Raw genomic sequence first — 12445 nt, 5'->3', positions numbered from 1 at the left:
GTATGGACCAAAATCTGAGGAATGTTTCCAACACCTGGTTGAAAGAATGGCACAAAGATTCAAGGCAGTTCTGAGGGCAAGATGGGGTCCAACTTGTTACTAGCAAGGTGTACCAAATAAAGTGGCCAGTGGGTGTATATGCTTAACAAGCATAGAAACTAGGCAGGCACATGGTCTTCTTTTTTGATTGTTGTGATTCAAAAGGGGTTAAATTTATCCAAATGTGCACATAAACTGTTTTAGTTGTCCATCCGGTGACAAACTTTCAACCACCAAGTTAATCCTCAACCTAGTCAGCTGTGACTTTAAAAAACAATAATCAGACCATGCCCAGAACACAAGACACTCCTTTAACCAGTGACTATTAAAGCCCGCTATCTTTCATGTGACACAATGCCACAGATAAGAAAAAGCAAACAATGGGCTGTTGGTGTGCTGGATGCTGCATGTCAGAGCTGCAGCCAGGCCTTAAAGGTCCACTATTTGTCATCTAAACAGTCATTTCAGACAGCTCTGGATGAACATGATCCAGTCCCTAAAAATGACCACCAACTTCACCAAAGCCCTAGGAAGCAGCATCAACAGCCAGACAACAACTCTGTATCACAAATGTGACTCATTGCTAATTTCTGATCTATGACTCGGCTCTCCATCTGCCTGTTATCATTCCCAATGCTGTCCATTCAGTTGTAGAGATGCTGTGTGGTTGGAACCACACCTGTGCACTAATCATGGTGTCTAATCAGCATCTTGATATGGCACACCTGTGAGGTGGGATGGATTATCTCAGCAAAGGAGAAGTGCTCACTATCGCAGATTTAGACAGATTTGTGAACAATATTTGAGAGAAATGGTGATATTGTGTATGTGTAAAAAGTTTTAGATCTTTGAGTTCATCTCATAAAAAATGGGAGCAAAAACAATAGTGCGCGTTTATATTTTTGTTGAGTGTACTTCTCTGATGTATAAACAGATCACAAATAAATCATGTTGCAAATTGTAATACTAGATAGATTATGACTACTGAGTGCTTACCAGTTTGTGCTTATTTACCGCTGCAGTGTAAATATAACGAGGAGGAGATTAACAGCAGTGCTCTTTAATTATTCATAACGGCGCCTGCGCATTACGCACGCAGCTCTGATTGGGTGAGACGGTCACCTTGTGCTTCCGGACTAACCCAAACAGCAGCTGATGTTTTTCTAACCAGAATCATCTGCGTCTCATTTCCTCCTCCGCTGCGTCCAACCATGGCAGCTGCAGGCTTCATGCTGCTGCTCCTCTTCACGGTGTCTCTGTGGTCGGGTAAGATCTACTCAAATACTCATTAATAACGATTTTAATGTCTGCACAACCTGACCAGGCGCCATTAATCCTGTTACTACTGATAGGGTGATTTATGGAAAAAAATTTCAGGGATCAAGCTGTTTTCTGACCAAGATTGAACCTATAAATGCTCCTCTGAGTCATCATTTCTCTTTGTTTTTTACCGAAGGAGAGTCCAGATTGATTATTGAGCCTTTGTCATTCATCAAACAGGAATCTCAGGTAAGCCTTTGTGGATTAATGTAACAGTAACACACACACACACACAAGGTTATCATAGTACAAAGATGTATTCAGTAGTTTGAGCAATAGATATTTCACTGCTGTCTGCTACTTAACATTAATTTAGCATAATCTGCACAATACATCAAAACACTGACAGGTGTTGTTTTATGTGTCCAGTTAATAAAATTCTTTAAAAACTTCTCTCCTCATCAGACGCTTGATATCTGCACAGAATGTAGTCAGATCATCCAGCTGTCTGAGAACATGATCTCCAGCAGCGACACTAAGGTAAGAGGCTCACCGACCACAGTTTCGTTGGACTTTTGCTTCACTGCTTTACTGAAACTGGGTTTGTGGAAGTGGTTAATACAGAAACTAGCAGCCACAGCCATCTGCTTTTGTATTCTCTAAAAAAAGGAAACCTTAAATTGACGTTTTTATGACTGAGATTTGACCTATTGTAACGATGTATTAAATGAGAGAAAATCGTCATTTTAATGTCAGGGCGTTAATATGCAATAATTCAGTAGCCCTTTAAGCTGCAGTCAATTCCAGCCATTTTCAGTACAAAAAATCGCGAATATTCTTTTTGTAAATAAAAATATGACGAGAAATACAGGGACTTGGACGGGCATCGCGAGGTGCATTTCCTTGAAAACGACCTATTCGTGGATTATATACCGACTTCAAGACATGTTTTGGACAAAATATTTTACTAGCTTGTTTTGTCTGGATGTCCAAGGTTGGATTATGGCCGTTTTTTGTGGAATATTTTCATCTGTGTGTAATAATGAACCCGGAAATGTCCGTCGCGCTGTGTACGTTAAAGCCGTGTACAGAGAACGGATGGATGGATATTCGTTGTTTGTCGGACAAATGTGTTTATATTACTGCTGTGGTAATCACATCTGAAAGTGGTTTATACCGGCGGATTCATGAGAATCTAAGCTTTCCATCGGTGTATAGTGTTTGTATAATCGCGTTTGCAGTTTCAGACATTTAGCAAATTGCTTATGCAGATCTCAAAGTGTACCGCGGGCGGGACACTGAAGCCCAGCGGGTAGTTTTTGAGCTCTTTGCAAGCGCTTGCTTTGATAAACATGTAAAATCAAACAAATAAATGTCCTCCACACAAGCTTCTATGACAAAAAATAGAAAACTGACCCCTGTGCTTTTGCAGGAGACCGTGTATGAAACGCTGCATGCTTTGTGCCATCGCCTCGCAGGAGATCAGGCATCCGAGTGTGATTCACAGGTGAAGGCTTATCTGCCAAAAATCCTGCAGCAAACTCCTGGTCACCTGGTGAGTTTAACCTCAATTTACACTTCTGTGTACATTTACTTGTAGGGAAACAACAAATGCTGCAGGGTTCAGTGTGGCGACTACACATAATAAGCATATGTTTCAATAAATAAAACTTCAAATAACTAATGTGATTAATACTTATTTTTGATATTTTGAAGCTCGTAATTTTCCTTTCCTCCTTCGGTGCAGGAAAAAAAAAACTGTTAATGTGTAATATATTAATTTATAGTATCTTTTTGTAGAAACCTGGTGAGATCTGTGTGGTTTTTGGACTGTGTGCAACCCACAAGGAAGAGGAACTGCAGAAACCTACGTACCATGTCACCAATGAAGACGGACCCAGTTCTGCACTTGGAACAGGCACCAAGACCGTGGTTAGTGTGAGAAAGCAGAAGTAGAAGATAAAATAGAAGCTGAAGTAAAACTTGTGTCAGTCCATTTACGTGACCTTTCTTTGTCATTTCTCTAGGGGCTATTCAACCCAGTGTGCACTCTGTGTATGTTATTTATCAAGAAGCTGGAGGCTCTGCTGCCCCAAAATATGACTGAGGTGAATCTTTTATCATGTATTTTACATTCACTCAGATGTCCTAACCATTCTTCAAATCATCTAAAAGTCATCGTCTTCTCTTTCTTTCCCTGCAGGATACTATAATTAAGGTCATGGACGAGGTCTGCCATCTTCTGCCTAAAAGCTATAAGGACCAATGTGATGATTTTGTGGAAAAATATGGCGCACAGATTGTTGAATTCCTTATGTCGTCTGCAGCTCCTTACACCATATGTAGCCTTTTACACCTCTGCTTGTTCGAAGAGAAGCCCGCTGAAGGTTGGTCACATGTTTCCTACAAACAAATCTGGTCTTTTGTTTAAAGGTTAGATCTGATCCTCACACTTCCTCATTTACAACGAGTTGCACTGACTTCCTCAGAGGTGTTGATCCCCTCGGACTGCGACTCGTGCCGCACGCTGGCAATGCTAAGCCGACTGCACCACGGACTCAACGCCACTGAACCTCAGACTTCTGCTTTCCTGCAGTCTGTGTGCATCAATCACCCAAATGCCATCCCCAAGGTCTGACGCTCAGCTCCTGCTAGGACTCTTCCAACTAACAGCATCCTTTACCAATCACTCAAACTGTAAAATACTTAAACCAGCCAACATACGTAGTTACTCAGCTAATATACTGTTGTTAACACTTTGCACGTAAAACCCTGTTTTCAGTGTGACGCTTTCATCAAAATCTACGGCTCACAGCTGCTGAAGGTGTTGGGAAACCAGATGGAGACACCACAAGCTTGTGAAGTAAGAAAAAGCTGAAGGTGATACTTATAACTTATCTGATCTCCCTGGAAGAAAAACATATATGAAAGACAAAGTATTACAGTGTAATTGGAGGTTTTCTCCACAGTAATCTGCAGAGTAGTTGCCCTGTCAGTGTCTACTCCTCAACATCAACACAAGGCATCACCAGGGTCCAAACTGACTCACTGCCTGACATGAGTTTTACCATCGCTTGCAGCAACGCTCTGTTTTGGAAGACAAGAAATGCACACCAACATGAGTTAAATTGCTTACATAGTGTTAAAGTGTATGAAGAGTTCTAGTCCGTGCACTAAAAATGAATACAGCGTAGCCACTAGAACAGTTATCGCTTATCTTTGGTGTGGTTCATGTTCTCAGGATCTTTTGTCTTATCTGTCCTGCAGAGAGCGTCTCTCTGTGCCTCCTCCAAGAAGCTGGACTCACTGGGAAGCAATCCTTGTACTTGGGGACCAAGTTACTGGTGCAAAGACACTGAAACTGCTCAAAAGTGTGGTGTAAGAGAAATTCATCATTATTATTATATAAAATACCTGATAAAGCTTTCAGTCATCTCGCAACTGCAGCATAAAACATGCAAACTCTTTTTCAGTCACATGTGTTGCTACTGGAGCAGTGGTGAAATGTGACCAAGTCAGTATTTAAGGACAAGTTTTTCTAATTTGTGCAACTATACACTTCACTGCAATATAACAGGTTTACTTACTTTACAGATTACAAGTTTATATATTCTTCCTTTTGAGTGAAAACTTTGTATCTCCAAATTGAGCTGTTTTGAAGAGAATATATATTTCCTGATACACTGAAATATTAAGTGTTCCTTTCTAGGTTGAGAAAATTCTTTCTTCTTCATATACACAAATGATTCAAAATAATTCTTGGATTAGCTCGTGACAAGTTGGCTTTTTAGAGATTTGTGGTTCTCACAGAACAGCGACCTCAGTAGGTTAAATTGCCTCAGAGTACGTAAAGAAGATAAAATGACATCAACCCTAAACACCTACAGCAGTAATGTTAATGTAGAAACATCACATACAACATCCAAGAACATTTGTGTCGATTAGGAACTTTAACTTTTTTGGTGATAATACTTAAATTTTTTTGTAATGGAGTATGTTTATGGTGTGGTATTAGCACTTTTTCTAAACTACTTCACCACTGCCTCAGAGACTGTTTTATCATAGCGAAACTTGACCCAGTCTGTACCATTTTACAGGACTTGATAAACTTCTTTAGTAAATAATTTAAGCTACTGATTTAATCTTTAGTCCTTTGATAAATAATACCAAATTTATAGGAATCAACAATAAAACTATCAGGATCTGTTCTCGTGTGCCGACATACACAGTGCTACAGTTTGATGTAGTTCTGTGAGTCATTATTTAGTTTGCATCTCATTTATGTTTTCAATCTGCAGAATCGAGCCTTCTGTGAGAAATACATGTGGATGAAGAATGAATGAACCCGACATCAGCACTGAAACTACGTGCACACAAACTACTTTCTACAAATGTACTACACTGAAAAACTGTTGAATGTTTTGTTTTTTTAAATGTGATGCACTGATCGTTTTTTTGAGAAATAATCTATAGCCATACGTGCTCATCATAAACTATTTAAATTAGCATGAAGTGTCACAGGTCTGAGGCTGGTATTCAGTTTGAAACATCAGTTTATGAAGGAGTTTGTGAACTGTTATTCAGTATATAGCTACAGCTTTGTCATTATGAATGTGAAAAGTGGCCAAAAGTTTGCTGTTGTGCTCGTCATAAGATGAACTCTGAGTGTATCTTAAAAGCAATCTGCACTACTGATTGTATAACTGCCAATCTGCTTCTTCTGTAATCATATTGCACTTCTGATCATTTGTTATGTAAAGGACCACATACAAATAAAAAATACTAAAATTAAACTAAGTATGTTGTTCAAATTTAACATACAGTTCGGAGACATGTGTCCTGGAGGTGGTTTATTTAGAAACTGCCACATAGTAAAAAGACAAAACAGTGAAAAACATGGAGACATTTACATACATTTGTTTGCTTTTTGTGGCTATAAAAAAATGTCCTGATGTTCTCTTGCCACTTTCTGTTATTTCACTTACACCCCTGTGTGGTTGTTTGTGTCATCACTTTCTTGTCTCTTCCAGATCTGTGAGTGAAAAATAATTTACATTTAGAAAATCTTGTATTCCTTGTTGGGATCAACCTTTTTTTTTTTTTTTACTTTTGGGCATTTTCACTTGACAAAGATTGAAACTGCAAGCAGGTATGAAATTCAGTTACAAGTAGAATGAAGGAATTTTACATCTAAAAGGAGGTCTATTACATCAAAGGCTCTTCCAAATAACAAAAAAGAAAAAAAAAAACCTTCACTCAGGTGGCTATTTGTTGATATAATTGTAAAAAAACAAAACATACGATCCTTGTTAATGTCAAAATGGAGCTGCATCACAACCAACAGATACTGGCACAAACATCCATCCTCAGGGTGTGATTCTTGCCAAACAAGTTCACAGTGTTGACAATGCATATCAATGCTCTAAGTATTTTGGCAACAAAGTTTTACATTTTGTTTCTGTGGTGTCATCGTCACGCTGGCACACAAGCAGCAATGTGCTGTAAATCAGTCAGCAACGTCAGAGTTGTCTGAGCTGAAGAGCGGAGCAGACGTAGAAGCAAGAGTATGAATGGAAAAGTCGAGGGAGCGTCCAAGAAAACTATTTGATACTTCAGTGAAAAAAGAAACTTCAGAAAAATTACAACAGTCTAAAAAGAATGTGACTGATAGCAGTGACACACACACACACTGACCTAACAATGCTGAGGTAGGTACCACCTACCTCAGCATTGTTGCAGACAATGTACACCCTTTCATGGATATGCTATTCCCTGATGTCTGTGACCTCTTTCAGCAGGACAATGTGCCGTGCCACAAAACAACTATGATTCAGGAATGGTCTGAAGATCACAACAACGAGTTTGAAGTGCTGACTTGGTCTCCAAAATACCACAGTACACTTTCATGGGTCTAATGGAGTCCATGCCTCGACGGGTCAGGGCTGTTTTGTCAGCAGAAGGTGGACTAACCCAACATTAGGCAGGTGGTCATAATGTTACGCCTGATCAGCGTATCTTAAGCATGAATCAACTGTGTTTTTGTAATTACTGTCACTGCCAGAAGGGGGAGACTAAAGCACAAGTGTAGTTTTTAAAGCTGCTAAAAATATAGTTACACTGAAATTCTTATTTCTCTACTCAATCCTATTTTACTGCTACTGCTCTGCATTATAAATAAACACACCCTACATACTCTAAGCAGCAACTGCAGGTTTGCCTTTAACAATAATAAAAAAGAGTGTGTTGTAAATGCTTCTCCAGAAAGCATGGAGCTTTCCCATATGTGCATTTTCCAACACACACTCGAAAAGAGCATGTAGACTTGCCTGAATGTAAGCCTCTGACAGTGTGATCATCTGGGGGAGAATGTCGGTCACCTGCAGGTCCTGCATCTCGTACCACTTCCCAGTCCCCTGTTTAAACACACAAACACGTTATAGTAGCTTATGATTGTCCATTTTTACACTTCATCAGGAGTCCTCAGAAATGTCGGACAGCAACTTACGTGGTGCAGAACATGTATTCTGTACGCTCCCTCAGTAGGTTTCCCATCATGCACTACGTTTGCAACAAGGTCGTAAGTTGTGTTCTTCTCTGTAGCTTGAGCTTCTTCTGTCAAGTACTCACGAAGGTCTACATTCCTGTTAAGGAAAATATAAAGTATCAACGAAAGCCCAGATTTGACAAAAAACACAAAAGTTACATCATTATATAACAAGAAACATCATTCATTTCTATTACCAACGTGCAGTTCAACATTCTGTCAAGGAACTTGCACCAAACTCTTGATCAAGGTTACATACTTTAGCTTTCAGTATATAAACAGTACTTACGTAATGGGGAAGTTGACAATTGTGGGGTTCTTTTCCACAAAGAAGTTGTTCTTGGTGAATCTTTTGATGCAAAAGACGAGGTACGGAGGCAGTTTGGTCAACTGGAACCTTTTAAGAAAATTCTCTTTGTAGGTTTTGTACTCCTGAATGCAAAGTACACAAGCACATTGTCACTGGTGAAGTAATAGTTGGGTAAATCTCAGATTTAAATAAAAATTCTAGTTGATTGGACACTTTGCATTAGGACTGACTATGTCAGACTGCTACAATACAGTCAGTGTCCAGTTACAAAGAAAAAGATATTGCACTGCAATGTTGGAGCTGCAATATTTGAAATGGATCAGTCTAAACAGTGTGGAGGAAATAGTACCTTCTCTGTGCTGCCATTGAACTTGCCCAGGATGTTGAAGAGAGGGACCTGTGGGATAATAAGCTGCTCCTTCTCATCTTTGTACAGTGGAGCTGTTGGAAGGTCGAGGGTCAGAAACAGGAAGGTGGATTCAGACATCTGCTCCTGGTACTCCTCCGTTACAAGCAGCGCTTCTTTTTCCTCTGGTAGCTGGAAATGTTTGAAAAATATCATGTAGATTCTTTAAAAAAAACTCAAGATTAAAAACACAGATTGTATTAAAGCAGTGGAAGGTGCGACCATGACATCAGAGACCATAAATTCATCAGAAAAATGTTTACGGATGGAACAAATCCAGTGAGAGGTAAGGTAATTTTCTCATAGACTTCTATACAATCTGATTTCCATTTGGGGGCACAGGTGTTGCCCCCTGCTGGCCTTCAGACAGAAGTTTAAGACACTGTACAGGCAATGGTTTCACTTTAGACCTAGAGGTGACACTTATCTTTTATGTAGTTTGTCAACCGAAAAGAAAATAAGTGAATGATTTTTCTGTTATTCGTCTTGCATTTGAATAGAACCGTCTCCGTTGCTTTAGGATACATGTTTTTACTAAGGGAATTTACAGTGTGGAGCTTCCAAAGTCCAAGTATTCAACACCATATCAGAAAAACTAGATACTGATGCCACCTTAAAAATAAACTCATTCAGGAAAAATCTTTATTGATGTATGCTAAAATATGTGCCAAATAACAAAACAAATTCGAAAGGAAAATAAACTAACTGAAAAACTACAGTAATATTAAAATAAAATTATTCATATACCAGATGTCAAGTAATTTCATAATATAAGAGGAAACTTACTAAATCTGGATGTGGAAGTTTCTTGGAGAAAATCCGCATGGAGCCTTGAAACGCCTTTGTAATGATTGCTATAAGAGAAAGACAAGGACGGAGGTTAATTGGTGCTATTCTTACAATCAATATATGAAACATTTTACATGCTCAGAATGCTGATTGTAAGTTAATTAACCTGAGAGAAAGAAAAGAATAGAAATAGAATTTACATTATTACAGCTAAACGATTTCAGTATTGTAATAAACAGCTTAATTTGCATATATTAGGACCTACAGTTTATTAGTCAAATCCCCTTTGATTGTTCTCACACTCACATGGCTTTTTCTTTGTGCCTCCAAGAGCACCATGCAGAGCATTCAGGAACCACGTCATGAAGTCCACAGCATCACCTGCAGAGCAGAAACACGAAATCTGAATCACAAAGTAGCTTCATTATAGAGATTTCTAAGTACAATTCAGGCCCTCGAAAGCTTTACCTTGCTTGGTAATTTGGAAGTTCTTCTTGCTGCACAGGACTACAGCCTGCAGCATCTCATGGGGAGACACATGGGCCTTGAAGTTTCTGGGATTCCAAAGTTTGCGCATCAGCTCACCAAACCTCTGCACCAAGAGAAACATGATGTCTCCCGGTGGCCTGCGGATTCCTCTGTAGTTTTCCTCCTCCAGGAAATAGTTTCGCAAAGGCGGAACATTGGAAAAAGCCTAAGAACAAGAGACAAATATGAAGTAGCTAGTATTATTCAAACATTTGATGCCAACATCCAGATCAGAGCTACAGTGGCAGGTATTCATGCCTGTAACACCACGTTGGCGTAGTCATTGGCTTTGATGTTGTTGAGCCCCACAATGCCTGGCAGGTAGGTTGTACCATCATAGGCTCTGTACAGTTTGCCCTGCTTGTCCAGTCCTGCAATGTGCTGCTTAGTGAAAGTTGGCTTCAACACATACTGTGGAAGAGAAAGCGTCAACAATTACTGACCCAAAACCAGAGTTTGGAAATACTGACAATATAAGGCTGAACTCAATATTAATATTGTAACATTTTGAACAACACTTTATATTCATAACTTAAAATGATATTGTGCCATTTTTTTTAAAAGCACCAGTGTCACAACATAGAATGCCCAGCAGGTGTACAGTCCACTAGAACTGTGGTAAGTTTAGTACGATTTAAATGCAGTGTAATTTTCAACATCAGGAATGACCAGAATATTCCAGCTGTATCCCAAGAACATAATAATCAATAACAATCTTGCAGATAACCTGACCACTGAGCCAATTTATTTCTCCATGCTACAGTCATTTGATCCATTAGGAAATTTCAAGGTCCCATATCGTGACACTCTAATTTTAATATAGCCTCCCAGCTTCACAAGCCAATAGGTATTACATTCAGTTTTCTGTGGGTAATGTTGCCTTTATGTTAGATCATATGGACACAGGTATGAGCTCTGTGGATAATGTAAACCTTAGGGACATTCAGAGAAGGTAGACACTTTAACACACCAATTTGAAATCAATAAACAAGGGCTGGGTGGGCTACCGTGTGCCTGTTGTGCTTCAGTGCAACTTAACCTCAGCCAGTGTTTACATCTGTTTGCTTCTCTCCTGTTCTTTATGCACAGCATGTAAATACAACCAAATTCCAAAGAAACGTTTGTCTTTTACATACTTCTGTTTCTCTTGTTAAACACAAGAGCAAACACTGACTGAGATGCAGGCCATTAGAACTGGACTAAAACCACATGTTGTAAACTCATGGTAAAATTAACCATCTTTGCAGTGTTCTGAGGTGAAAATTTGAAACACATTTTGGAAACACGTATTACTTTGACTAATTTACTGAGAAGGAACACAATATGGGACCTATAAGTAACTTAAGACGGTGCTGAATGCATATATAAAATTCAGACTTGGCAGTAATAATGTAAGGATATTATCAGGATATAAGCACACGGCTTTGCACTTACCGTGATGTCCTCTAGTGACGAGTCAATGATCTCATAGTTATCTGGCAGACAGTAAAACTTGAGTGTGTGCAGATTGAGGAACACATGGTGGGTAAACTGGACACTGTGAGTGTATGCATGAGACTTCAGACCTCTGCCTACAAGAGAAAGTACATGAATCAGTGGAAGTACAACAAAGGTGTTTGGTCGCTGCTGAAATGGACGTAACACTTGCTTACCTTGAAAGTATTTCCCACATATAAGGCAGGCGTAGACGTTGATGTGGGAGAGAGAGATGGAGCAGAGCTTCTCAAAGTCAAAGTCTAGCACACTCCTGGAAGTTTAACAGAGAAACTGGAGATCAGCTACAGAGGCTATGGTAAACTGGCATGAAGCGCTAATGTTAGCTGCATACATAAACTTTGTCTTGCCTGTTTATGGTGTCAAGATAAGGGCAGTGGCGGCTTCTCCGGTCCTCTACTACACGTCCTCGTACTACTTTAGCTGCCACTGCAACATGAAGTGATCCACAACAAACAGAATGAATGTAAATTATGTGTGTTCAGTAAACTAGCTACACATGCTAGCTCACCTAGCATTTAGTTGTTAATGGGTGATTGTTTATCTCCACGGAGTGCTGTAGAAGAGCGGTGCGTTTGTTTTAGTAACACGAGGGTAATGGTTGTTTAACCGCCTGTGTGTGACCGCACAGAGCCGTGCATAAAAACAAACGCAACGGCGGCTAGCAACGTAGCCGTTAGCTAGCCAAACGCAGGACAAACGTTTGAAGGAAACAAACTTACCTCCGTCTTCATTGTCATCATCGTCCAAATCATCCTCTCTTTCTCGCTTCAATGAAATCATCGCAACAGTTTGCTTAGGATCTCGGTGGCAAAATAACAGAGAAGGCACAAACTTCACGGTATTTGGAGGAGATGAATGAGTCCAGCACCGAGCGCCTCGAAACTCGCGGTGGTTAAACGTCGCAGCTAAAGAGTAGCTACCTAAAACCTAACCCGGAGTTAGCTTCCGAGTCAGCGGCTGAGGGAAAAGTTAAGGTAAAATAAGGTCCGGATCTAAAAACCATGATATAGAGATATGGCAGATCTGGACTAAATTTTCCCAGAGAGGCTCAAGAATCATTAAAACACAGTTT

The 12445-nt window shown here is 39.7% G+C and overlaps 2 protein-coding genes across 2 annotated transcripts; one reads left to right on the top strand and one right to left on the bottom strand.

Annotated features, from left to right (window-relative positions):
- Positions 1-1147: 1147 nt before the first annotated feature.
- Positions 1148-6092, top strand: sftpbb (surfactant protein Bb). The gene is made up of 11 exons (XM_022196357.2): positions 1148-1305; positions 1496-1548; positions 1765-1839; positions 2732-2854; positions 3100-3231; positions 3327-3407; positions 3503-3686; positions 3789-3931; positions 4082-4162; positions 4567-4677; positions 5598-6092. Exons 1-11 carry the CDS (start codon positions 1251-1253, stop codon positions 5640-5642), a joined length of 1083 nt encoding a protein of 360 aa, XP_022052049.1. The 5' UTR covers positions 1148-1250; the 3' UTR covers positions 5643-6092.
- A 44-nt stretch (positions 6093-6136) lies between these two features.
- On the bottom strand, positions 6137-12297 carry usp39 (ubiquitin specific peptidase 39). Its single transcript, XM_022196355.2, has 13 exons — positions 12093-12297; positions 11721-11799; positions 11529-11623; positions 11311-11447; positions 10135-10287; positions 9817-10042; positions 9655-9729; positions 9346-9413; positions 8503-8691; positions 8133-8275; positions 7805-7940; positions 7626-7712; positions 6137-6331 (listed from the first exon to the last, which is right to left on the bottom strand). The coding sequence occupies exons 1-13, from the start codon at positions 12151-12153 to the stop codon at positions 6281-6283; spliced, it is 1500 nt and encodes a 499-aa protein (XP_022052047.1). The 5' UTR covers positions 12154-12297; the 3' UTR covers positions 6137-6280.
- Between the last annotated feature and the right edge of the window lie 148 nt (positions 12298-12445).

This window comes from Acanthochromis polyacanthus, chromosome 7, assembly GCF_021347895.1.
Source record: "Acanthochromis polyacanthus isolate Apoly-LR-REF ecotype Palm Island chromosome 7, KAUST_Apoly_ChrSc, whole genome shotgun sequence".
NCBI classification, from domain to species: Eukaryota; Metazoa; Chordata; class Actinopteri; family Pomacentridae; genus Acanthochromis; species Acanthochromis polyacanthus.
Note: the sequence above shows the minus strand (reverse complement) of the source record. Positions and strands in the feature narration are given on the sequence as shown.

What these genes read in the sequence shown, in the direction of transcription:
- usp39 (XM_022196355.2), bottom strand. Translation starts at nt 12,153, where the DNA reads ATGATTTCATTGAAGCGAGAAAGAGAGGATGATTTGGACGATGATGAC. An exon ending in TGATGACAATGAAGACGGAG is followed by an intron (nt 11,800 to 12,092) that starts GTAAGTTTGTTT and finishes TTCATGTTGCAG; the next exon opens with TGGCAGCTAAAGTAGTACGA. An exon ending in AGGCACAAAGAAAAAGCCAT is followed by an intron (nt 9,414 to 9,654) that starts GTGAGTGTGAGA and finishes TTTCTCTTATAG; the next exon opens with CAATCATTACAAAGGCGTTT.
- sftpbb (XM_022196357.2), top strand. Translation starts at nt 1,251, where the DNA reads ATGGCAGCTGCAGGCTTCATGCTGCTGCTCCTCTTCACGGTGTCTCTG. An exon ending in CGAAGAGAAGCCCGCTGAAG is followed by an intron (nt 3,687 to 3,788) that starts GTTGGTCACATG and finishes TGACTTCCTCAG; the next exon opens with AGGTGTTGATCCCCTCGGAC. An exon ending in AAACTGCTCAAAAGTGTGGT is followed by an intron (nt 4,678 to 5,597) that starts GTAAGAGAAATT and finishes TTCAATCTGCAG; the next exon opens with AATCGAGCCTTCTGTGAGAA.